The 24,179-nt window shown below is 50.7% G+C and overlaps 1 protein-coding gene across 3 annotated transcripts in view; it reads left to right on the top strand.

The window, feature by feature from the left end:
* The first annotated feature begins 2,425 nt into the window (after window positions 1-2,425).
* ANXA6 (annexin A6) overlaps window positions 2,426-24,179 on the top strand; it is a 45,799-nt gene continuing 24,045 nt past the window's right edge. For 2 of the 3 annotated variants that reach the window (XM_020898571.2, XM_020898570.2), the window contains exons 1-10: window positions 2,426-2,547; window positions 11,862-11,905; window positions 17,418-17,508; window positions 18,512-18,606; window positions 19,142-19,255; window positions 20,212-20,302; window positions 21,227-21,306; window positions 22,363-22,419; window positions 23,218-23,311; window positions 23,735-23,830. In XM_020898571.2, coding sequence (XP_020754230.2) covers window positions 11,888-11,905; window positions 17,418-17,508; window positions 18,512-18,606; window positions 19,142-19,255; window positions 20,212-20,302; window positions 21,227-21,306; window positions 22,363-22,419; window positions 23,218-23,311; window positions 23,735-23,830 — 736 coding nt within the window. In that variant the 5' untranslated portion in view covers window positions 2,426-2,547; window positions 11,862-11,887. Of the gene's footprint in view, window positions 2,548-2,760; window positions 2,786-11,861; window positions 11,906-17,417; window positions 17,509-18,511; window positions 18,607-19,141; window positions 19,256-20,211; window positions 20,303-21,226; window positions 21,307-22,362; window positions 22,420-23,217; window positions 23,312-23,734; window positions 23,831-24,179 lie in introns of those variants that run through there. The other variant, XM_070465652.1, reaches the window with a different exon arrangement.

Genomic DNA, 24,179 nt, shown 5'->3' with positions numbered 1-24,179 from the left:
TTAGAGAGCTCTAACAAATACCAAGTCCATTTGGATTTTCCGTTCACAAGAGGGCTGCCCAGGGAGCTAAGTAAAACATTATTTGGAGGTTAATATTTGATAAGCTAAGAGATAAGTGTTTGATTCAGTAGACTGAGTGCAGAGGCTTACCCTCACCAATAGGGTAGAAATCATCCAATCCATTGAGGGACCTAATGGAACAAAAGGCAAATGAAGGGCAAATTCACTGTCTCTTCTTGAGCTGGAAAATCTCTCTGTTCCTGCCTTTATTGACATCAGAAGCTATATCTTCTTATCTCCCTGTCCATCCCTGTCCCTACCTTCCCGCCCCCTCCCTCCCTCTGGCTCACTCCACTCCACTGGCCTCCTTGCTGGTCCTTCAACATTCCAGGCTTGCTCCAGCCCTGGAGCATTTGTTCCAGCTGTTTCTCTGCTGAAAACCCTATGTAACATTGCAACTTCTCCCATCAGCCTGGGACACTTCATCTGCTTTTTCTTCTTTTTGTCCAAAGCACTTATCACCTTCTAGCATACTGTCATGTTTACTTATTGTGTGTCTATCTTCCCTCTGCTGGAATGCAGATTCCATGAGGGCAGAGATCATTGTGTTTGCTGATAAAGTTTCTAAAATAGTGCCTGGTACAGAGGAGGTGCTGAATAAATATTTACTAATGAATTGTGAGGATTCAATGTGGCATTGCAAGTAAAGCATTTATGATGGTGCCTGGCTCATACAAAATTCTCAATAAATAGCAGATACTGTTATGATGCTTGAGGAGACCTCACCTCCATCCTTGCTTGGGCCAGCCTCCTCACAGTCTATCTCAGTAGGTGTTGCTTCTGAAGCCAAGCAGGACCCTGTGGGGTTCCCACATATAAATCCTTTCTGCATCCCCATTTCTTGTTCGCAGAAAAACAGGCTTTAGCCTCCGTGACCTTCCCTGAGTTCCAAGGCGGTAAGTAAGTTCAAACAGTTGCTAATCAGGGAAGGGAGGGGATGAGGAAACAAATGAGGAGCAGTGAAGAGAAAATAGTGCAGTGTCCAGGCAGGGTCCTGGTCCTCCTGAATGAATATATGTAGCAATACCTTTGAGTTATTCTGCAGGAACCCGTGTCCAGTAACACTTCTGCTAACAGCAGATGTCATCTTAAGTTAATCATGTAATTAATTTACTTATTTAAACCATTAATTATTTTAATTTCTTCTTAGTCTCCTACTAGATTCCATTCATCTTTTGGTCACAATTTAACACCACTCTCATTCAAAGATGTAGGTTAGGCAGGATCCATCTGCCATTAAAGCATCTTTTATTGTTGCCAGATTATAACCATATAATCTTTATTTTAACAAAGACCTAACTATCTGTCTTCCATAAGAGTAGAAGCTCCCTGAGGGCAGGTTTGGGCTTCATTTACTATTTGCACACTGGTCTCCCACCTCAGTGCCCAGCATGAAGCAGGTGCTCAATATATGTTGGGGGAATCAATAGATAAACATACTCTTTGCTAGAGGCTTAGAGTTCTCTAAACAAGTGAGAGATTGAAGACAACATTTGGAAGAAGTTTTGATGATCCCTATTTTTGGTTGAGCAAACTGAAAATCAGAGCATCTAAGAGTCTTGCCTATGAAGACTCAGCAGCCCAGGGTTGCCATCTTTCCATCAAAGCAGAATTTCCAAGGGGTGAGTGGAGGGTGGGAAGTACTTCTGATTTTACTGCAGCATCACCTCCTGTAGGAAGTCTTTACAAATCCCCTGGGGGATAGTCATTCTCAGTTTCTCTGGATTCCCAAAGTTTACCCCTTTATAATTATTCTATGGTTTCCCCCCACAGCCCCGAATTATAGCTGCTGGTCTGTCTCCCTTTCCGTGGGACTGTGCGCTCCCCAGAGCAAAGCTGGAGCAAGCGCCCCTCCGGAACCACCTGGCCCAGGTTGGAAACCTCGCTCCACAACTTACTAGCTGTGTGACCTTCGTTTAAAAACTGGGTTTCTCTGGGCTCTCCTCTGGAAAGTGGCTAAGTCATGTCACAGACCTGATGGGGCTGCTGAGGGACAGAATCTGAGCAGGCAGATTAAATGCTTGGCTTTAACTTTGTTAAACTTCAAGGTCCTGTTTCTCAACAAAGCTAGGGCGAGCAGTAGGAATTTGGGGGAAAGCGTACAGAACTGGAGTCGGGAGCTCTGACTTTTGGCCCTGAATGGCCGAGTGACCTTGGCCAAGTCCGCCTCCCCTCCAGGTCGCTCGGGTCCGGACACTGAGCCGGGACGGAGGTTTTCCCGGAGAGGCCCCTCCCGGCTGGTGACATTCGAAGATTCCAGGAGAGAAAGAGTTTGGGGATGGGGGAAGGGTGGGGGTGGGGGAGGCGGGGCGAGCCCGATTGGCCCCCGCGCGCCACGTGTCCGGCCCGGGAGCCGAAGACTGTCCTCCTGGCCCGCCCCTCCGCTGCGGCTGCTAGCTCTGCTAACGGGCTCTGACCCAGCGAGCTCCGCGTCCGCGTGTCGGTCTGCCCCTCTGTCCGTCCGCTACGGGAGGCTTCCGCCGCGCGGTGAGTAGGTTGAGGCTGGAGATGGGATCGCTCCAGGGGAGCCCCCCACCTGACTCGGGGGCGGGGGCGTTGTAGGGACCTGAAGGGAGACCCGTAAACGCCCAGTCATCGCTGACCCACGCCTGCCGCCGGCTCCGGGAGGGGCGCGGGGACTGGGAACTCGAGGGCGCGGTAACCCGAGAGGGTCGCGGGCAGCGCGTGTCTGGGGCAGCGCAGCGGAGCAAATCCACTCCCGCAGGTGCGGAGGCGGAGGGCGCGCGGGCTGCGGTTGGGAGAGGAGAAAAGGAGAGGAGGAGGGAGGGGACAGGGGGGGCTGCTCTGCAGAGGGTGTGGAGGAGGGGCGGGGGGCCCCTGGGATCCCTGCCGTGCGGGGCTTGAGAGACTTTGAAGGCCCCGGGTTGGATTCACCTGGATGGGGTTTAAGGGCCCGCAGGGAAGGGTGTGGCTGGAACCGAAGACTGGGCAAAAAGAATCAGACCCTGGGGCTGCACCTGAAATGGCTTGAGTGTGTCCCCTAGGGAGGGCCTTTTGTGTGCTGACCGACGTGGGGCCGGCTGTCCACAACTCCGGGCCCCATGGACCCTCCTGCCCTCTAGGGACCACTCCTCTCTTCTAAAGGAGACTCCCAGCTGGGCTCCAGGGGCCTTGTGATGGTATGGAGGCCCCACCCTTCCTCCTGATCCCCTCAGTCCAGGGTCGGCCTTTCCAAAGCTTGGGGGCCTCAGATGACACCTCAGATACTAGCATGGGTGTAATATTCCCTGAGTCCAATCAGGGCTCCACCAGCGGCATGCAAAGTGACCTTGAATCCCTAGCGTTCCCTTTCTGAGCCTCAGTTTCCTTCTCCAAGTCCAGAACTGATAAGCCCAGCCCCTCTCAGAGGAAGCAATGGCTGTGAAAATTGATTATTTGTCAGCTGCAGAGAATGATGAAAGATTTGGGAAGTCTGGATTACAGGCTTGGGAAGCCTGGCCTACCCAGCCCGGCCTTGGAAGGGGAAGGGGCGGGGTGGTCCTTTGCTTCCTCCCTCCCCTTCCTTTCCTCTCAACCTTGGTGGGTTTTCACCGACAATTCCAAATTTGGACATAGGCCTGGGAGTTTGTAAAAGAGCTCTGGTTTCCCTGGTCCACCCTTTCCTCTCCCTTCCCCTCCTTCCCCTACCCAAAGCACACCTTAAATTGCCGGCCCCACTGACCCAACCTGTCGTCGCTGTGATCTGCTCAGCCCCCACTTTGGAGGTGAATGGCCGCCTAGTTCCGGTTGTCTTGGACCCTGCCCTTCTGGCTGGCAAGCTCTGCACCAACGCAGAGGGCACTGGCCTGGGGGTCAGTGAAAAGTTGGGTCACAGTTCCAGGTGCCGGGGTCCTTGGGCAAACCCCTTCTTGCTCTGTGCCTTAGTTACCCTTCTGTAGGAAAGTCTGCTGAACTGACTGCCTGCCTCTTGCTGTGCCGGTGGTCTAGGAGTCAACTGTTCTGAGACTTAGGATTGTGGGGAATAGGGTGGGGCAGAGGCACCCATCCCCCTGGGCAGCTGTGACAGTCACTCATCCATCTTTCTTTGCCTTCCACTCTTTGTTCCTGAAGCCCAGGCTGCTGGGATACAGAAAATATTTGTGGTTTCTGGGTAAGGGCCACAGCTGTTACTGGAGCAGACTCTGTCTTGGAGTGTGCAGAGGAGGGGGCTGCCCCTGAGAAGCCAGGGAGCTGGCCTGTTGGGCTCATTCCTGAGACGGGGTCGGGGAGCTCTGCGGTGTTGGGTACCCGCCAGCGTCTGGAGCATCTGCACTGCAGCACCCAGAGGAGCTCCGGCCACACCCAGCCCCAGCCTCTGCCTTGCACTAGCCAGCCGGCCGGGGCACACCACTACCCCTCTGGGCCTTAGCGCCCTCCTCTTTAGAGGGATAAGGGCTGTGCCCAGGGGACCCAGCTGGTCAAATGGTTTGGGGCTGCTGGCTCTTCATGCACCATTCTAGAATTTTCCATGGAGGTCCAGTCGTGTCCCCAACCTCACCCCACCCAACCCCTCCAAGATACTTCCTGGGTGGGGACAAAGCACAGGGTGTGGTCTCGACCCTGATTTTCAACTTGTCTGTTGCTCTAGCTCCATCTCAAAAGAGGAGAGGAAGTCTTGGGTCAGGGTGCCTTTATTCATCCTTTAAAACGTGTTGATTTGGAATCCAGCCACACTCCCTTTCCTTCTGGGGTTGAGAAGCTCTCCCCAGAGACTAGCTAAGAAGGACTGCCTGTCCTGAGGTTCTCTGAGCCTCAGATCCCCCGTCTGTAAAGTGAGGATGAGGTTGATATTCACCCTCACGAGATTATAAGATGGCTGCTGCTGCTGCTAAGTTGCTTCAGTCGTGTCCGACTCTGTGCGACCCCATAGACGGCAGCCCACTAGGCTCCGCCGTCCCTGGGATTCTCCAGGCAAGAACACTGGAGTGGGTTGCCATTTCCTTCTCCAGTTATAAAATGGCAGATGTGAAAGTGTTTTGAGAGCACCCTGCCCAGAGAAGCAGGTGCTACTGCTAGAGTCTCAGAAGGGTGTGGTGCTTGAGGAAGCAGATGACCTGAGCCTCGGGTTCCTCATCTCCAAAACGGGCATCTTTGTAAATAATAATAAAATAGTAACTTCTATTATTTATTGAACCTTCTAACTTACCAGGTCTTGGCTGAACCCTTGATATGTTGGATGCTGTTACCATGCCCTTTCTGCAAATGTGGAAACTCAGCTATCAGATGTTTAGGGTAGAAAGAACACTAACATTTACATAGGCTGTCCTGTGCTCCAGGACGTCTTCTAAGCACTCTTGTTCTTTAGTCACTAAGTTGTGTCTGACTCTTTTGTGACCCTATGGACTGTAGCCCACCAGGCTCCTCTGTCCATTGGGTTTCCCAGGCAGGAATACTGCAGTGGGTAGCCATTCCCTTCTCCAGGGACTTCCCGATCCAGGGGTCAAACCCGTGTCTGTCTCCTGCATTAGTAGTGGATTCTTTACCTCTGAGCCGCCTGGGAAGCCCCCTTCTAAGCACTAGATATGTCTTAATTTTTTTTCATGCTCACCACAGCTCCTCTGAGGTAGGCACTGTTTTATCCCCTATTTTACATATGAAGTATGTGCCCAAGGCCACTTAGCTTCTAAACAGCAGATCGGGCTCCAGTCTCCGGCAGTCTGGCTCCCGCCTGTGTGCCAGGAGACACTGTGCTTTGTTGTTGCTCACAAAAGTGGCCTGAACTGGGCTTCAAACCCAGGCCAGTCCAACCCAAACCTGGGGCATCCCAGATTGTCTCCTGGGGCCTTATCCTGCCTGAGGATCAATGGTTCTGGGTCAGAAGAGGGGAAGACACTGCTCTCTAAGAAATCCGAGTGCTGTGAGCTAGGGGGTGTGCCCCGGCACAGGGCCAGGAAAGGCATTTACTCTGGCTTCATTAAGGCAGGTCCTGGCAGGGGGAGGGGCCGGCCTTTCGTGTCTTCCTGCAGATTGTGATGGGGAGGAGCCGTCAGGAAAGGAGAAAGGGGAGGATCTAGATTTTGTAGCCCGGGGCCTCCAAAGAGGGGTGCACACACCCTGGGAAGCACTGAAGATGATTTACTGGGATGCCAGAAGAAGCTGTTAGACCTCTTACTATATATGGTTTTAATTTCATGCTTAAAAAGTATGTTTGTTTATCGTAATGAATGATCTTTTTTTTTCTTTTGTTACTGGTGGTATATGGGATCAAAAAAAAAATGCAGATCACTGCACAAAAATTTGTCAACTTCATTGAGGTGGGAGATTCATCTGTCCTATCATCTTTTCTACCCCCAGCTCCTGCAGGTTTTGAAAAATGAGGCCCTGCTTAATCACTAATGTTTTGTATGAGCGGGGAAAGTTGCTTAACCCCTCAAGTAATTTCCTCTCCTGACTGTATAATGAGTTTGAAAACTGGTTGGCAAGATGATTTCTTTTTATTCTATGATTTTTTTCAAAGGAGTCACTAAAGAAAGCTTGAAAATTACTCAGTATCTTTCACTTAACAATCCTTATAAACCACGCTTGGTAGTAGGGGGTGTGTTAAGGAAACATACACAATGATTTTCAGGAAAAGGTAAAAAGGTAAAGTGATTCTACCTTTATATCACTCACACAGATATAAAAATGATCGTGTGCTAAAGATTTTGTACTATTCAATAATCAGTGACTGGACCAGACAGATGTTAGAACCAGCTCAGAAGAGAATAAGTAGTTACTTTTGTATTGAAAGGAATGTACAAATGGAGGCAAACTGGTTTTTCCACCAGAGATGGGGGAGGGGAAAGGGAGGGCAATCCACCCAACTTTTTATCAGCTAGGACAGAATTAGCATGTCTCTGCATTTTTATAGATTTTTTTTTCCCCTTGTAATACCTTGAAGACAAACAGCCTCCATCTAATTGAGTAATGATAAATCCACAGTGGTTGACCCAAGCATCTCACGAGTAGATGGTTTCAGAGTCGCGCTGTGGTTCAAAGGTGGGAGAAGTCCCTCCTGGCTTCCTAGAAGAGTTAGAGTCACTTGGGAGAGTTTTCAAAAATTTCGAAAGCCCAGGCCTCATCTGTGGCCTGTTGAGTCTCCGGAGGTGGCCTTATGCTTTGCTAAGTTTGAAAAACTCCCCAGGTGGTTGTTAAGGAAGTCAGAATTGAAAAAACACTGATTTTGATGCCAGAAGACTGATTAGAAAGTGCTAGTGGAAGAGTCCTGGTTAGGGGGAAAGAGGGTGTGGTGGTGGGTGAAGAAGAAGAGGAGGGCAAGCAAATCAGGAAGGATGTCAAAGGCTTGAATGCCAAGCTCAGAGGGCCTACTTTGAAGGAGGTCTTTGGAGATGAGTGGGCAGTCCCTTGGGCACTCCTGGGGCACAGAGGTTTGGGTGATTTTTTTGCATGATTTTCCAGATTATTTATAAAATTGCCCTTACCCTCTACACCTGATCTCATACCCTAAAACTTAACATCTCTCTCCTCCCAAAGGTAGTGCACTCAATTCCTCCAAAGCCAGCAGGCTGCGTTTTGAAGACAGAAGTGCTTTTTCTTATGCTAATGCTTCTTCTCCCCTCTTTCTTCTCCTTCTTTTGCTTCATTCCATTGAGTCCATATTCTTGATTGTGTACTTCTGTCAGCCTGAACCCCTAATATGCATCTTTAACTTTATATATGTATAGCAGCCATAAAAATGGAACATGAAAGGACAAGATCAGTTTATTATTTTTATCTATCTATTTAGTTGTACCAGGTCTTAGATGAGGCATTCGGGATCTTTAGTTGCATCTTATGAACTCTCAGTTGTAGCAGATGGAATCTAGTTCCCTGACCAGGGATTAAACCTGGGCCCCCTGCATTGGGGGCTCAGATTCTTAGCCACTGGACCACCAGGGAAGTCCCAAGATCGATTTAGAAAGTTGTAAGTTGTAGTACTCTCCTCCTGCACCCCAGTGGATCATTGTGTCTGGTACCCCACTTTGGAGACCACTGCTCTAATGACAGTAGAGGCTAGCACCACTAATTAACATTTACTCTGCACTTCACCATGCTAAGTATTTTACTTGCCTTACTTTATTGAATATTCACGAAAACCTTATGAGATTGTCATTTTAGAGGTGAAGAAACTGAGTAAGAGAAAAGATGCAATTCACCCATGGCCATGAGCAGTTAGAATTTGAATTTAGGCTGTGACTGCAAAGCCTGCAGTCTTAATTACAAAATGCTATGCTGTGTCCTTCGTAAATGTTTGGGACTTTATTTTGTAGATGTGGAAATTGAGATTCATGTTTAGGTAACTTAGAAAATTACAAATTGCAAGGGGGTAAAGCTGTGACCGAGTCTGGCCTCCAAGCCCATGCCTTTGCAGGACTTGGACGAGACCTGTCTGGTTCATGGTTTCCGCAATGCTAAAGTTGGGCATTGGTGGTCGGGCCAGCCCTGGTATTCTGTACCCCGGAGTGTTCCTCCTGGAGTCAGTCCTGTTTGCTGACAGTCTGAAGGACTAAGGCAGGAGGTAGTCACAGCAGCACAAGGCCAGAAGGCCACTCTGCCTTGAATGGGTTTCTGGAATGATCTGTCCTGATGAACCTTCATGGAAATCCATGTCTGAAGAGATTGAGAGTTTCTGGGAGGAGAGAGGCACCAGTGTAGAGTGGCCATACCTGCCAGTCTTGATAAGCTATTTCAACCAAGATGATGAAGCTTGCACGTTGGGGGTAGAAAGGGGATAGAGAGGAGACCTGTGGCCTTGGGGGAGAACTCTCCCAGGACTGATGTTCTGAGATTTTGCTGTGAGAATCCCTGGTTGGTATCTGCAAAAGTCTCTCACACCCTCTTTGGGTTTTCCCAAAGACGGAGTAACATTATCCACATTTTGCTGATGAAGAAACTGAGGTTGAGAGAGGCAACCTGGCTTGTCTGAGCTTGTCTGAACAGAGGGCCAGGCTGGGAACCGAACCTGGGTCTTTTCCTTTGGCCTCTTCCTCACGTCCTATTGCAGCGAGGGCTCATTGCTGTGTGGAGGCTTGTGATGACCTGAGTGTGGGAGGTGGAGATGTTGGCCATTGTCTGGGCCTGACATGCCTTTATCTTTGTCTAGAAAGTGAGGAACTTGAAGCAGTGGGTTGTTACATGTGGGATTCTGAAACACTGGATGTAAAACGTTTATTCAGGCAACTTGAGAAGTGTGGTCTGGGTCACCCTGGAAGGGATCAGAGCCCCTCGTAAAGCCTCGATGGTGCCTCTGTGATTAGCTCCAGAGATTCCCCCAGCCCTCAGAGGAGGGGCTATCGAAGCTCAGCTCCCTTGAACTGCACTCAGAACATGCAGTTCTGGACGATGTTTGTTTTCTATGTATACACAAGACATGCACTCACTAGAGGCACACACAAACTGCTCTCAAAACCCGGAGCATTTTCCCAAAGACTTGGAGGCCCCTCCTCTGAGCCATCCAGATGGGCCTGGGCTGCCGTCAGCTGCTAAAGTTTCCGGCAACAAGGCCAAAGGAAAATGCTTTGAAGCCGGAGATGCAGGTGACTTCCGGCCCCTCCTGCGATCCCTTTACTGTGCTGGCCTTGCTGCTCCCTCACCTGTGCCCACACCATGCCCCTGGCCTGGGGAAACCCAGAGCTGGCTCCCTACCCACCGGGGGAGTTGCCGTTTCCTGAGGCGAGCTCAAGTTTGTACCAGAGGGCCCCTGGTTGTCAGGGAAACAGCAGGGTTTCCTCAAGCTCCGCTCTGAGCTTTGCGGTTACAGGCAAATCGCTGCCCTCCGCTCTTCACTCAGGTCTGTCTGCTGACTGCCTGCGGTTTGCAGGACTTGAATTCAGGCAGTAGGGACACATAGATAAACACGACAGAGTCCTGTCCTTAGAATATTACCCAGCACACTGAAGGCCACCACTTACTGAGAACACATCTCTGCCTGGCCTTGACCTAAGTTGAGTCTCATCCTCCAACTCTCCAAGGCAGGAAGGGGAAAGCCCCAGTTTTGTACTTAAGATAAACTTGAATTCGGAGATGAGCCATGTGCCCAAGGTCACATAGTGAGTAAGTGACAAAACGGACTTAAGTCCAGGTCTGTCTGTCTGACTCCAAACCTGTGTTCCCACTCTGTTGCAGGTCTCCAGTGGCCCCAGAGTGAGAGCAGGATTATGCCCTGAGATCAGGGGCTGCTTTCCCCTTAGTGTGTGTGGGTGTAGGATGGGGGTGATGGTTTGCAAAGACCTGGAAAGCATGCAGGTTAAGCATCTCCTTCGTTTATACCCTCTGTTCTGGTTCAGCTCCCTGTGGGGGTCTTACTGAATTTAAGTCTGATAAGAGTTTGTTACTTTTACTTCTAAAAAGTAATACTTAGACCTGATTTAAAAAGATCAAATTGTACAGTCCTGATTAAATGGAAAGCACTAGTCCTTTCTTCTCTAATCCAAAGATCGCATCTCTTCCATCTCTGCCCATCTGCCAAGAAAGGCTTCATAGCCCAGCCCCTCCACCCTTCTCTTTCCCTTTCCAAAGCAGTTAACATTCCTTTTTGCATTTCTTTTTGGGTAAGATTTGTTTGTTTCTTATTCTTCCACTGTAGATTCTGTGTCCTGACACCCTTTTCAGTGAGATTGTGTGTCCTGTTTGTTCAGTCTCCACCCTCACCCATGATCTGTCCCATCAGAGAAAAACCCAAAGTCTTTACAGTGACCTCAAGTACTGGTCCCTTGATGCCACATCCTACCAGTGCCCCCACCGCACTCCCTGCCACCATACTAGCCACGCTGAGCTCCTTGACATCACTGCCCTCAGGTAGCAACATGGTTCATGATACCTCCAAACGCCCCACCTGGGATCACACCCCTTGTCACTCTCTCCCAACCAAGTTTCAGCTTTTCTCGTTAGTTTTTATCATATGCATTTATTATTTTTCCCCATTACAGAGGGGGCTCCCGAAAAGCACGGGTTTTAGAAACTCTCTTGTTTACTGCTGTATACTCCGCGTCTACAGCAGTGTCTAATCAGAGTAGAAGCTAAAGAAACCAGAGCCCCTCCGAAATTCGCAGCAGGTGACCCAGTGCCCCTTGAGTGTGCTCATCTGCAGCCTGTTAAGCCCTGTATTCCGGACTGTTCTTGGTGACTTGGGAGGAGAGCATGCATGGTGCAGATGGCATGGACCCTGGGATCTAACTTTGTTGGATTCAGGTTTTTTGGTTTTTTTGGAGTAGAGTTGATTTACAATGTTATGTTAGTTTCAGCTGTATAGCAAAGTGATTGCATTACATATGTATATATTCTTTTTCAAATTATTTTCCATTATGTGTTATCACAAGATATTAACTATATAGTAGGTCCTTGTTGTTTATCTATTTTGTATGTAGTGATTCAGTTTTAACCTGTATGATCTGGACAAATTGTTTAATGTCCCCATCCTTAGTTTCCTCTATGAGAAAAGGGAATTTGGTGCCAGAAAGGATTGCTGGAAGGGTTCGGTGAGATGGCATCTGGGAAAGTGCCCAGCATGGCCTGGAGGAATTGTTCTGGTCAGTGGTCATATCCTCTCTTCCTCTTCCAAATTTTCCCAGTTCCAGGAGTCTTCCCCATCACGGTGTAAACACCTGGACCCTGAAGAGTCCATCTGTTATTCTCCCAAGAATGTGCCTGTCCCTGAGCCGCATCTATGGGTGTGATTTAACCTGAAGGGCTGGAGGCAGTTGAAGAAGAGCAGGCGGAGCACATTCTCCCTTGGGAGGAAGGGAAGGTGGGGAAATCTGGGGGAAAGAATAGAGGGAGTCAAAGTGCAGAGGCATCTCATGGCATTTCTTTTTTCTCCACAGTGTTTTCTGCTGCAGAACCTGAGACCATGGCCAAACCAGCACAGGTAAGGAGCTTCTCCCCTTTCTGTAGTACTTCCCCTGGGCTTGGGCTTTTCCTGGAGTCACTGGGCCTTCAGTACAGACCCCCAGTACCGTCAGTTTTAAAGGAGCTGAAGAGGGTCTCGGGTTTTGTTTGCTCCTGTTACAAGTCACAGCTCATTGGATGCGAGTGACCAATGAGAACACACAACATCCTAAACACAGAGTATGTGTATCGGCTCACATGACCGAGAAGTGCGGGGCTTCAGGTCTGGCTGGATACAGGGGCCCGCCTGATATTGTCAGGATTCTGCCTCCATGAACTGGGTCTCATCTGGGTGGCTTCATTCTTGGACAGAGTCTTCCTTGATTTCTCATACTAGCTACCAGAGGCTCTAGACTTCCCTTCTGCTTTCTGGGCAACATGTAGGAAACAACATAATTTATACCACATGATTCCAGGGGAAGTCCCGGGTTTGGTTTTCATTGGCTGGGCCTGGGTAACTTGGGTTTGGGTGTGGAGTTGCTCCTTCTTGAACTGCATGGCCCAAGAGTGGTTCCCCCTGGCAGGGAGATGGATACTGGATGGGCGAAAGCATTAGACGATGCTCTCTGCTCTGGAGGTGAAAGTGTTCCCTGTCACTGGCATTTGGGATGAAGGTTCCTGGCTTGGGAGGCCCTAGTCCTTTATGCTGTCTGAGCGCTTTGCTGGGCTGTAGAATTTGAGGTGTATCAGAGATGTTACTCCTGTGTGTAGCCAAGATTACGTTCCTGCCCTGGTCAAAGGTATTGCTCTGTGCCAGGGTTTGCCTGAAAGTGATCCTGTTGGCTGGCCTTAGAGAAAAAGACATGGTCACTGTAACGATGGGGTTGAAAAGGGAAAATAAAAAACAAAGAGACGCCTGACTTGACCCCTTTAGTCCTTCACATTGATCATAGATTGGCCACAGACATAATACAGGAGCTGTGCAATCTTGGGTGAGTTCTTTACCTTCTTGGGGGCCCCAGTTTCCATTATGAGGTGATTGAGCTAAGTGAAAGTGAAAATGAAGTCGCTCAGTCGTGTCCGACTCTCTGCGACCCCATGGAGCCTACCAGGCTCCTCTGTCCATGGAATTTTCCAGGCAAGAGTACTGGAGTAGGTTGCCATTCCCTTCTCCAGGGGATCTTCCCGACCCAGGGATTGAACCCTCGTCTCCTGCATTGCAGGCAGACGCTTTACCATCTGAGCCGCCAGGGAAGCCCCTAAGTGATAACTGAACATTGTCCCCATCTTCATGACTTGCCACCCAATGCACGGATGTCTTAAGGATATCTGTTCACAATTCTTGAAGAGCACAGTGTGTTATATGATGTGAGACTAGTGCTCAAAAGAGTCTTAGCCACAGCCTCCCCGTCAGCCTCTGAGCAGCACACTTTGCACAAGTGGCCTCTGTGACCCGGAGAGGGTGCTGGTGGTTATAGACTACGATCCAAGGCATAATTCTTGCTGTTCCCTGTTTCCCAAATCATCCCAGAGTTATTTCCAGAGAGATACTTGAATTGCAGGATCCCAGATGACCCTAGTGGACAGATCAGGCCCTGGGAGCCGAGTGGCCAGGACCTAGGACACGCATTTTTGGACTCTTGGTCCAGTGCTCCAAAACCCTACTGTCTGCCTGGCTGACCTGTGCTTTCTTGTCACCATGGACCAGCAGCCACAGACATCCTGCAAGTAAGAATTCCAGGAGGAGAGAGCTCTAGGAGTCCCTTGTCCTGTGGGATGAGTTGAAGCCCCCCTGTGTTCATGCATGGTGCTGATGCTCTGATGGTGCTCTGGGGTCATGCAGGTTGAGGAACTAGGAACTGGAGAGAGCTACTTGGGAAGAACAAGGGGGCTGAGAATAGAGGGGATCCTGGACCAGAGGGGAGAGAATGTAGTGTGTGCAGGGCAGTAAAAGCAATTTGGATGCTTGGAGTGTGAGGGCTGGGGGAGGGAGGAGGGAGGAGGGAGCTGAAGACAGGACACATCCTCCTTGACTTGCAATGGGGTTACCTCCCAATAAACCCATGGTGAGTTGAAAATGTCATAAGTTGAAAATGCATCTAACTCACCTACCCCACTGAACATCAGTGCTTAGCCTCACCCACCTTAACTGTGCTCAGAACACTTACATAAGGCTGCTGTTGAGCTAAATCATCTAACACACAGGCCATTTCATAATCAAGTGTTGAATGTCTCATGTCACGTATTGAATAGTGAAAGTGAAAAACAGAACGGTCGTGTAGGTGTAGAATGGCTGTCAGTGTGTTAGTTGTTCACCGTTGTGGTTACGAGGCTAACTGGGAGCTGCTCTGCTCAGAATCACAGGAAAGGCCCCTACCCAGGAAAAGGTCAAGATCTCTAGAAATAACAGTTTCTACTGAAACACTTCTTGAAAAATCAAATTAGTCAGGAACTTCCTGTGCTAGTGAGAATGATCTTCCTTCCACTGAGCTGTAGTTTGTGTCCAGTGCTCCTAACTCTTAGCACCCCAACTCTGCTCCTACTGTGCCCCTTTCCCAACACACGTGCGTGCTCACACACGTGCACACACAGGCACAGAACAAGCCACTCCATCTTTTCTCCAGTTCAGGTCACTCCCAGTTACTTCTGCTGTGATCCTGGTGCCATGCCCCCATCTTTCCTTCCAGAAGGGGGGACCTTGAGGCCCAAACCCGTGAAGAAACAAGGTGATGTTACAGAGTCCCAGAAGCATGGTCCCGTGGCCTCTGTTTTGCAGAGGTGTTCTGGTTTGAACATAAAGGTGGCAATAAGAGCAGTCTGAGGACGGGGCCAGGGGGCTGGTGCTGCAAGTCCAGAGCTGCAGAGGGAGGCCTGGGGCAGGCCCAGTCCAGGCGGCTGTCAGGCGGAGTCCCCGCCATGCAGCCATCTCTCTGAGTCACGTCACTTCAGCTCCCGAGAGGCCTCAGGACACCTCCTCGAGAGCAGCCTGCGTGCAGCCCAGGGTCCCAGCTGCTCACCAGCTGGCCTCAGGGCCTGCTGAATATTTCAGGGTGGAAAGTCCTTTCTCCTCCTCTCTCCCCTCCCTTTGTGGGGTACAGGGCCAGGAAACTGTCTGCTGGTGGAGCGACAGGCAGTCAGGGTGAGCTGAAGGAGCGGTGTTGGCTGCACAGGTGGTGCTTGGAAGTGGCAGATTCACCGAGTTGGTGTGAGAATGACTGATGGTGGGAAACCGGGCGACTTGAAGGACTGTTCCTGCATGTCTAAATGTGACCAGTGCTGGCGCCCCTGGAGTCCCCCTCTCCCACTGGCTGTGATCCTGCTGGCAGGCTATTTATTATCATTGTGCAAAGACCCACAGAGGGAGAAGGACTGCCATGCTGCAGGCCAAGCCCGCCTCTAAGGGAGCCTTTTGTTCGGGCCTTGTGTCTGCAGTTAGACTTCCTCTGCTCCATACAGCCTCTGCCCCAAATGCCGCCTCAACCCCACCCGGGGGTGAGGAGGGGCAGGGCCCGGAGGGAAGGTGCAAACTTGCTGCCAGGACCTCTGCCCTTCCTCCTGTGGGCTCCGCTGCCGTCTTGCCCTCTTCTCCTTCCTTCCTGGCCACTTACAATCCCACCATCTTGGCAGCTTTGGACGTCCACATAAGCACTGAAGAATCTGGGCCCGCCTCCGTGAGTGCTCCCGCCTGCTCTTAGCTCCAGACCTCTGCCGTGCTGCTTCCCTGTGTGGAGCCTTTCCTTCCCTCCCCCACCCCTGGGGCCAGCTGTTGCTCATCCTTTAGCGCTCTGCTCGGCTTAGACTTCCCTTCCAGGAAGTCTTCTTTGATCTGCTCTGGGTGTATTCACAGTCACATGTCCGCCCGCACACCTGTCTACCTAAGAAGCCAGTAGAGAGTGCCTAGTTGTGCTAAGCCCTGAGCTAGGTGCTAGGGCAAGACAGACTCTCATGGAGCTTTCTAAAGGGAGTGTCTCTTTTCTGGTCCGGGTAGTTGGCCTGTGTTACTCTTTCCTTCTCTGCCCAGTAGTGCGATTAGGTTGCAGGGGATTCACGGGTGGCGGGAAGGGAGCCGTGTCCCTTTCTGTTGTCCGTCCTGCCAGAACTTTAAATAGCACTCCTGTGCCCACGCGTGCATACCTCGGAGGAGCCAGCAGTGGCAGACATGAACCGCAGGGCCCCTGAACGCTTGGCCAGGCCCTGCAGTGCGGGCGCCGGGAGACACAGGAGATGGTCCGGAGGCTCACTGGCTCCCACGCGCTTCTTGTTTCTTCAGGCAGGATTGTGTGAGCCACCCCACCTGTCCTGGTCCCCTCATCCAGCTTGAAATTGCCCTCCACTGTTTTCCTGCATTCCTTTGCCTCTGTAGTGGAGTATTTATTACTAGCTCTGTGCTAATTTGTAGGCTCGTCTCTCTCCTCCGCTGGGTTGGAAGCTCATGAAAGTCAGTCTTGGGTCTTCTTTCTCCCATAATCTTCAACCCTTCATGTCACGCCTGGCACAGGCTAAGTGCCCACACGCAGTGTGGTTAGCGCCCTGGGCTCTGGCATCCTCCACTCTCTCAGCTCTTAGTTGCTCTCCGGGCCCCGTGGTTCTCAGGGCTGTGTGTCTGACCCACATCTGACTTCTCTGTGAACAGCCCTTTGTGCATTCAGGTTAATATCTAAGATTCTCTCCCCACCTTTGCCCCAACAACCCAGCCAGCTTGTCCTCAGATGCCAGCTCACGGCTCAGCTTACTGGGCCCAGAGGAGTGGCACCTCGTCTGGGCAGATTCTGAGGGTGACTCTGGGCCAAGGCACCCCTCTCCCCCCGGAAGCTGGCAGCTGCAAAGTTTCTGGAGCTGGAGAACCAAATGGTCACTGGACAGAGATGTGGGTTCTGTGTGACCCCAGCAAGTGGCTTTCCTTTGTGGGGCTCGGTTTCTTTGTTTCTGTGACAGATCATCTTAAGTGCTTCTACAAAATGCTCTAATGGTCACATTTATAAAGGTGAAAGGGCTTTGTACACCGCAGAGAGACATGAACACATGAGGGGCTCTTGTTTGTTTTGCAGAAACCACTCCCACCCCCTACCTCAGTCTGGTCCTTATCTCTCCCAGGTTCTGGGAAAGTGGTGCAGAGCGGGGGCTTGGCTGAGCCTTCCTGCCAAGGGGAAGAGGCACCGTCCTTGGGGCAGCTGGTGGCAGGAGGTATGGGGAGAGTCCTCCCTGCTCTTGCTGTGGCTTCCTGTAGCCGGTGCTCCACCTTAGGGGTAGGGAGCTCAGCCACTGTCCAGGTGGGTGGTTACGGTCTGGGGTGAAGCAGTGCAGGAAGATGGAGAGACGTGGCAGATCTGTCTCATCGTCCTTGTTTAGTCTAAAGACTGTGAAAATACACCCCGGCTCTTGCCATGGCTGTTATGGAGACTGAGTTTGGGGATTTGTAACAAATATCTGAGCATTTTAGGAGCAGCAGGGACTTTTATCCCATGGCCAGGGTTGGGAGGTAAGCTGGGGTTGGGGCTGGGAGCCTCGTTCAGGCCAGGTCAGCAGCTCACGCTCTGCTCTTGTTTCCACAGGGTGCCAAGTACCGGGGCTCCGTTCGTGACTTCCCCAACTTCGACCCCAGCCAGGATGCGGAGACTCTGTACAATGCCATGAAGGGCTTTGGTGGGTGCTCAGCCACTGCGAAAGGGACCCACAGGAAAGGAAGCAGGATTCACCTAGGCTTGAGGGTGTCCCCGTCTTTTAGTTATTCAGTCATTTTTTTGGCTCTTTTTTTTTTTTTGGCCACGATACATGGCATGCGGGATCTAAGTTCCCCAACCAGTGATTGAACCTGGGCCCCTGCAGTGGAAGTGCAGAATCCACTGGACTTCCAGGGCATTCCTTGTCTCTTCTTTTTATTATTTTTTATTATAATGGACTCTTCCCATGGTGCTAGTGGTAAGAACCCGCCTGCCAATGCAGGAGACATAAGAGATGCAGGTTCAATCCCTGGCCCAGGAAGATCCCCTAGAGAAGGACATGGCAACCCACTCCAGTATTCTTGTCTGGAGAATCCCCTGGACAGAGGAGCCTGGCAGGATGCAGTCCACAGGGTCGCAAAGAGTCGGATATGACTTAAGCGACTTAGCACACATACATTCCAGGCCAATAAAACGGTCTAATGATTAGAAGAAGCTTTACCAGTAGACCTGCCACCCAGTTTGAGAACTGGCACTTGCTTGCTTATGTAGCTGAAACATCATGGTAGGTCTGCCTCCTGATAGAATCACTTTGCCTTTCGCCTTGGGAGTAAGCACTGCCCTCAATTTGCACCTTATTATTTTCCTTTACTTTTCCTGTCATTGAAAGAACCTATCCTGGACATTAAGACACCTGAGTTTTTCTAAGCCAAGCTCATTGGGAGACTGTGGGGGGACCCATGCTCCTCTCTGGGCCCCAGTTTCCTTGTGTGTGTGATGAGGTGCTAGATCATGGGCTGTCTGAACTCAGATACTCCATGTGCTAGCACCTCTCTCAGGGGGGCTCGTCAGGTCCCCACAGAGCCCCCCTCTGATGCCACTGCCTCTTGTGAGCAGAAGGCTGATACCGAGGACTGCAGGGAGCACCTCTGTTGGGCTTCCTGGAGGCAGGTTGGGCAAGGTGACTGCTGCCTTCCCTCTTCTAGGCAGTGACAAGGAGGCCATCCTGGAGTTGATTACTTCCCGGAGCAACAGGCAGAGGCAGGAGATCTGCCAGAACTACAAGTCCCTCTATGGCAAGGTAACCATGACAATCAGAGGGTTGGGGTGGAGGAGGCATGCTCTGATTCATCCAGGGCCTTTCCTGAGTATTTTACTCCAGCTCAGCTTCTGTGCTGGCACTTCTGCCCTCCTTTTTTCTTCTCTCAGTCAGGCAGGGATCATTCAACCATAATTGCATCTAGAGCACCTGCTGGGTACTGTGCTAGGGGTTAGGGCTACCCAGATAAATAAGACCCGAGGGTGTCAACCTGCGGACCCACAGTGGGAGAGACACAGTGAACAAGTAAACACACGGTTCACTGTGGGGAGGAGGCACGTGCTGCGGACTGGAATCCTGCCGTCTGCTAGCTGCGTGCCTCTGGGCAGGTTACCTGATGTCTCTAAGCCTGTTTCTGAAGGCCGATGATAGTATGTACCCCCAGAGTGACGATTAAGTTGGATTACTTGGCCCAGTGCCTGTACAGAGTAACTGCTCATTCAGTGTAATTCTTATCATTATAACTACTCTTCCCCATCTTCTTCCATCTCCTCCTCCCTCCACACCTCCCAACCAGGACCTCATTGCAGACTTGAAGTATGAGTTGACGGGGAAGTTTGAACGACTGATTGTGGGTCTTATGAGGCCACCTGCCTATGGTGATGCCAAAGAAATTAAAGATGCCATCTCGGTAAGAAGCAGGGTCTGTGTGTGTATGATGGTTAGGGGTGTGGTTCATGGGAGATTGCAGCTTCTACGGCAGAAATTCAGTGAGCCCCACACCCACCCCACACCTATGCCCTGCTTTGAGGCAGCAGCCCAAGTCCTGCTCCAGAGGGCACCATGGTCCCTCCAGATGGACGGAGGTGGTATAGATGTTGGTGTGAGGCCCACCCTGTGAAAGGGGGCCCTGGGCCCACACCCCACCCCAGTCACTTACCTGAGGAAGCAGGACATGGGGATGTGGAAACAGATTGTGTCCAACACCCAAAGGCCAAGGGCATCATAAAGGAGATCAGGAGGACAGGCCCTGGGCTTGGGGTGGCTGAGAGGGCATCACAGAAGATGAGGGGATCGAGTTGGGCATGAAGTCTGGAGAGGGTTTGGTTGACCAGAATGGGCAGATCATTCCAGGCTGGAGAGGAAGTAGTTGTGGAAGTGTGTTCAGGATATGAGGGGCAGGCCAGTCTAGTGGAGGTGGAGGGTTTCTCCCTACAAAGCAGGAAGAGCTCAAAGGCCCTTGAGTGTACTCAGCACTTTATATTTATAAAGTGCTGTGATCTTTGCCTCAGATGAGCTATATGAACTTGTTTTCATAAGCTAATAAACTTAGCAGTGTTAGAGATTATCACCTTCTCATACTTTCTGTGAGTTCAGCAGAGCAACTAGTATCATTTCCATTTTAAAGATCAGAAAAGTAAGGCCCAGGAAGATGAAGTTTTTTTAATGAGCCATCACTAAGCAAGCTGCCTCCAGAGGCGGCACTAGAACCCCCATCTTTAGATTCTCAGGGCCACAGCTCAGGATCAGTGCGTAAGACCCTGAGTGCTGGGGGGTTTCCCAGCTCTGATCACCCCAGGTTCCCAACTCGGGGCTGGTGGCCTCCCATCTCAGCCCTTGACTCACATGCCCCTTCTCTTCTCCCAGGGCATTGGGACCGATGAGAAGTGCCTCATTGAGATCTTGGCTTCTCGGACCAATGAGCAGATCCACCAGCTGGTGGCAGCATATAAAGATGGTGAGATGGGCAAGAGGGGCCATTCAAGGTTTTTCAGATGTGTAATGAAGGTGCCCATGAGAGTAGGGACCCTAAGACTCTACCCGTCCACCTTTTTTCCTCCTTCCCTCAGATCTGTCTGTCCATCCTTCTATCCATTTAGTAAGTAACCATTTTTTGCTGGGTTATCAGCATATGGTGGTTGGCATCCATTCCATTCCTGCCTGAGAGCTATTGTATTAATGACATAATGAGGGATATAGATAATAAACAGGTAAACAAATGGGATGATGACATGTGGTAAAGAGTTATGAAGGACGCAAACAGAAAACAACCATCCAACTTTAACTGGAGAGGACATGCTTCAGATAGGTGGTTGGGGAAGCCTGTCTTGGGAGGAGACGAGCAGGAGCCAGTTGTGCACAGAGTGGGGAGAAGACCCTGGCAGGAGAGGGAATGACAAGTCCAAAGGCCCCCAAGCAGAATAAGCCTGGTGTCCAGTGTGAGGCTGGAACACCAGAGAGCGGGACAGGATCACAGAGGGCCATGTAGGCCAAGGGAAAGAGATGATGTTTATTCCAAACTAGTGGGAAGCAGAGGAGCCCATGATGAGTGTGGGTCTTAAGACAGTCACCCATGTTGCTATGGATTAGAGGAGCAGAAAGAACAATTAGAAGGCTGCAGCCGCTGTCGAGGGGACAATGCTGTCTGGAGTAGGACACCACAGGTGAGGATAGAGAGATGTGTGCAGATTCCATCTCACCACGTCATGAGTCAGTACAAAGAATTGTGAAAATACAGCCTGGGTCTTGCGCGACAATCATGGAGACTGGATTTGGGGGTTTGTAACAAATATCTGAGTATTGTAGGGGCAGCGGGGACCTCTATCCTGGTTCCCTGGGATGTCCTGGGGATGGGACTAGAGCTCGTGCTCCTTCCTGGCAGCCTACGAGCGAGACCTGGAGGCTGACATCACTGGGGACACATCTGGCCACTTCCGGAAGATGCTCGTGGTCCTGCTGCAGGTTGGTCTCGCTTGGGGCCCTCTGAGCTCTCCCCCAGGGTGCAGAGGGCTCGGAGCACCTTGTCCCTGTTCCCCTAGACACGGTGGGTCGAGAGAGGCTGCTTGGTGGTTCCTCAGGTGTAAAGTCTTCCTCGTGTTTCTGGCCACCTCTCCCCCTCTCCCCATCTTATCCTCAGACTTGAGATGGTCTCTTGGGCTTGCCTAGGTATAGAAGCTGAGTGTCCAGGGTCTGTTCTGTCCCCCGTGGTTTGCACAAGCAGGTGACCTGCATCTCTTTTCACACACCCTGTCTCTCTTGCGCTTCTCTGTCCTTTTTCTCTCCACAAGTACCCCCTCCTCTATGCGCCAGCCTCTCTCTTGCCATGGGTTCCCCAGCAGGGGCGCCAGCAGGGTCTTTCTGGGGCTGCCTGAGTGGCATCCCCCACAGACCAGCCCTGCTGCTCCCTCCCAAGCAAGGTTGACATAAAAACAAAGAGCATAAAGAGGCTGCACGGCGGTGTCCGCAGCTGAATTCTACCTGCTCAAACTGTGTTTTTTCCTTTGTTCATTTTCCTTCTTGTGTGTTTTTTTTTTTACACTTTGAGTTAGTTGCTAACATTTAAAACTAGGGAGATTTTGCTCCAAAGTCAGATCTCTGGATTCTTTTGAATAATCGAAAAGTTCTGGGAACAGCAGGCCTGCTTATTCTCAGGACTGCTCTGTTTGGTCCACACTCCAAGGATAAAGGAAGAATCCAGTGGTTAGGGACCCTGTGATTCCCTGCGAAATAGATGCTGTGGTCCTCTGTGTGTGGCTGCACCCTGCAGCTTGTGGAATTTTTGTTCCCTGACCAAGGATTGAACCCGGGCCTGAGGCAGTGAGAGTGCAGAGTCCTAACCACTGAACCACCAGGGAATTCCCAGGTGCTTCGGTCCTGTTCCAGTGGCAGCTGTCAGTCTCTTCTCCTGGACACCCTGGGCCACCACGGTTTTCCTAGTCCTCCCCGTCTCCACCACTGGCATCTAGGCTTTCTCCCAGCTCTGCTATTTGAACCAGTGTCCCTTGTCTTTCTTCCCAGGGTACCAGGGAGGAGGATGACATAGTGAGCGAGGACTTGGTGCAGCAGGACGTTCAGGTAAATAAACACCAGTGGAGATTGCTGGGCACAGCCAGGCAGCCCGAGAAGGGGGAGGGATGGAGGCAAAGTAATTTACATCAGATACCAGAAATAACTTGACTCACAGCCATCATTATATAGCACTTTGCTGAAGGAAGGGTTGAAGTTAGCTTTCAAAGGTACATAGCATATGTAAAGCTGGTGAGATGTATTTTGGAGCTTTTATTATTTGTTCATTTTTTCATTCAGTTAGTTAATATTTATTGAAAAGTTGCTATATGCCAATCATTCTGAATGCCAAGCATTGGGGAATCACAAATGAGCAAAGTCAAACAGTACTGGGGAGTCAGACATATGTTAATCACACAATCACATTCTCTTTGGATATACCATATATTCCAGGTGTTTTTAATTCCCACTATATGCCAATAATACTGTAGGTAGATACAGAGAATGTAGGACATGATTCCTATTCTTCCTATTCTTCGATGCTGTAGTGGGAAGTTAGGCATATAAATATTATATATTATAATATGCAGTGAATCAAAGCTGTAAGGACACAAAAGTCTAGAAAAGGGAGTGAGGGAAAGAGAACTCTGCCTGGGACATCAGGAAGTGCTTTGAAAACAAATGAGATGTTTAATCTGGGCCCTGAAAGTTGAATAGGAGTTTCCCCAGAAAGAAAGGAAGGAAGCTAAGAGATATATGCAATTACTAGCATGTTCAAGGATCTGGCAGTGGTTCTGAGTGGCTTGGCTGGTAAATTCTGTTTCCTGGGGTCTCTTCTGTTAGTTAAGTCCCACTTCTCCCCTCCAGGACCTGTATGAGGCAGGGGAACTGAAATGGGGAACAGATGAAGCCCAGTTCATTTACATTTTGGGAAATCGAAGCAAGCAGCATCTTCGGTTGGGTGAGCTCCAGAGAAGACCTACGGCTGTCCCCTGGGGGTTGTGCCAAGATTTCCTTTCTCATTTCCTTTTCTGCTAAGGAGCGTGATAGTGTTTCACCCACAACCCAAACACTAGTCCTGATTTTAAGACCGTGGCTTCTATGGTCCCCCATGAGAGGTCTTAACAGGGTGTTCAGCCCCTCCATCTCAGTACAGTCCCTGTCTTCATGTTGGAGCAGGAGGTGTACACAGTCCCTCCCAGCGACACGGTGAGGCTGCGTGGTGGCCAGTGACGTTCACGACCTTCCCGCCACCTCCCTAAGTGCCAGCCCTGCCTTCACAGCAGCGCTGTGGTCCTGACCACTGCATCTCCCCTCCTGAAGTCCCTGTCACTTCCAGTGTTACGAGGGTGCCTTTGACACCCTGTCTCTCTGTCTGACTCAGTGTTTGATGAGTATCTGAAGACCACAGGGAAGCCGATTGAAGCCAGCATCCGAGGGGAGCTGTCTGGGGACTTTGAGAAGCTGATGCTGGCTGTGGGTATGTCCAAGGTTACATTCCCAGGGCCTTTGAGAGATTCAGGGACTCTGGCCCAGGGACATGGGGATTGTGTGGTATGGAGATGGGAAGGAGAAAACCAAACAGGTGGTGAATTCTGAAGGTTTAGCTAGGGCCATGTGGCCGAGGCCTGGGGGCTGGGAGACTGCTTGGACACTGCTGCCTTCCACTCCCTGCTCCCATGTTTGTGATGGGGCCGAAAAGCACATGGGGTCAGGGGTCAGGAAGTCATGACCAGGAGAGCGGGTTTTGTGGAGCATCTGCTGTGTGCCTGGTGCTCCGCTGAGTGTTTGCTGTTTACAAATGACCCAGGAATGGACACTGTCATCAT

Source organism: Odocoileus virginianus, chromosome 3 (genome assembly GCF_023699985.2).
Source record: "Odocoileus virginianus isolate 20LAN1187 ecotype Illinois chromosome 3, Ovbor_1.2, whole genome shotgun sequence".
Lineage (NCBI taxonomy): Eukaryota > Metazoa > Chordata > Mammalia > Artiodactyla > Cervidae > Odocoileus > Odocoileus virginianus.
Note: the sequence above shows the minus strand (reverse complement) of the source record. Positions and strands in the feature narration are given on the sequence as shown.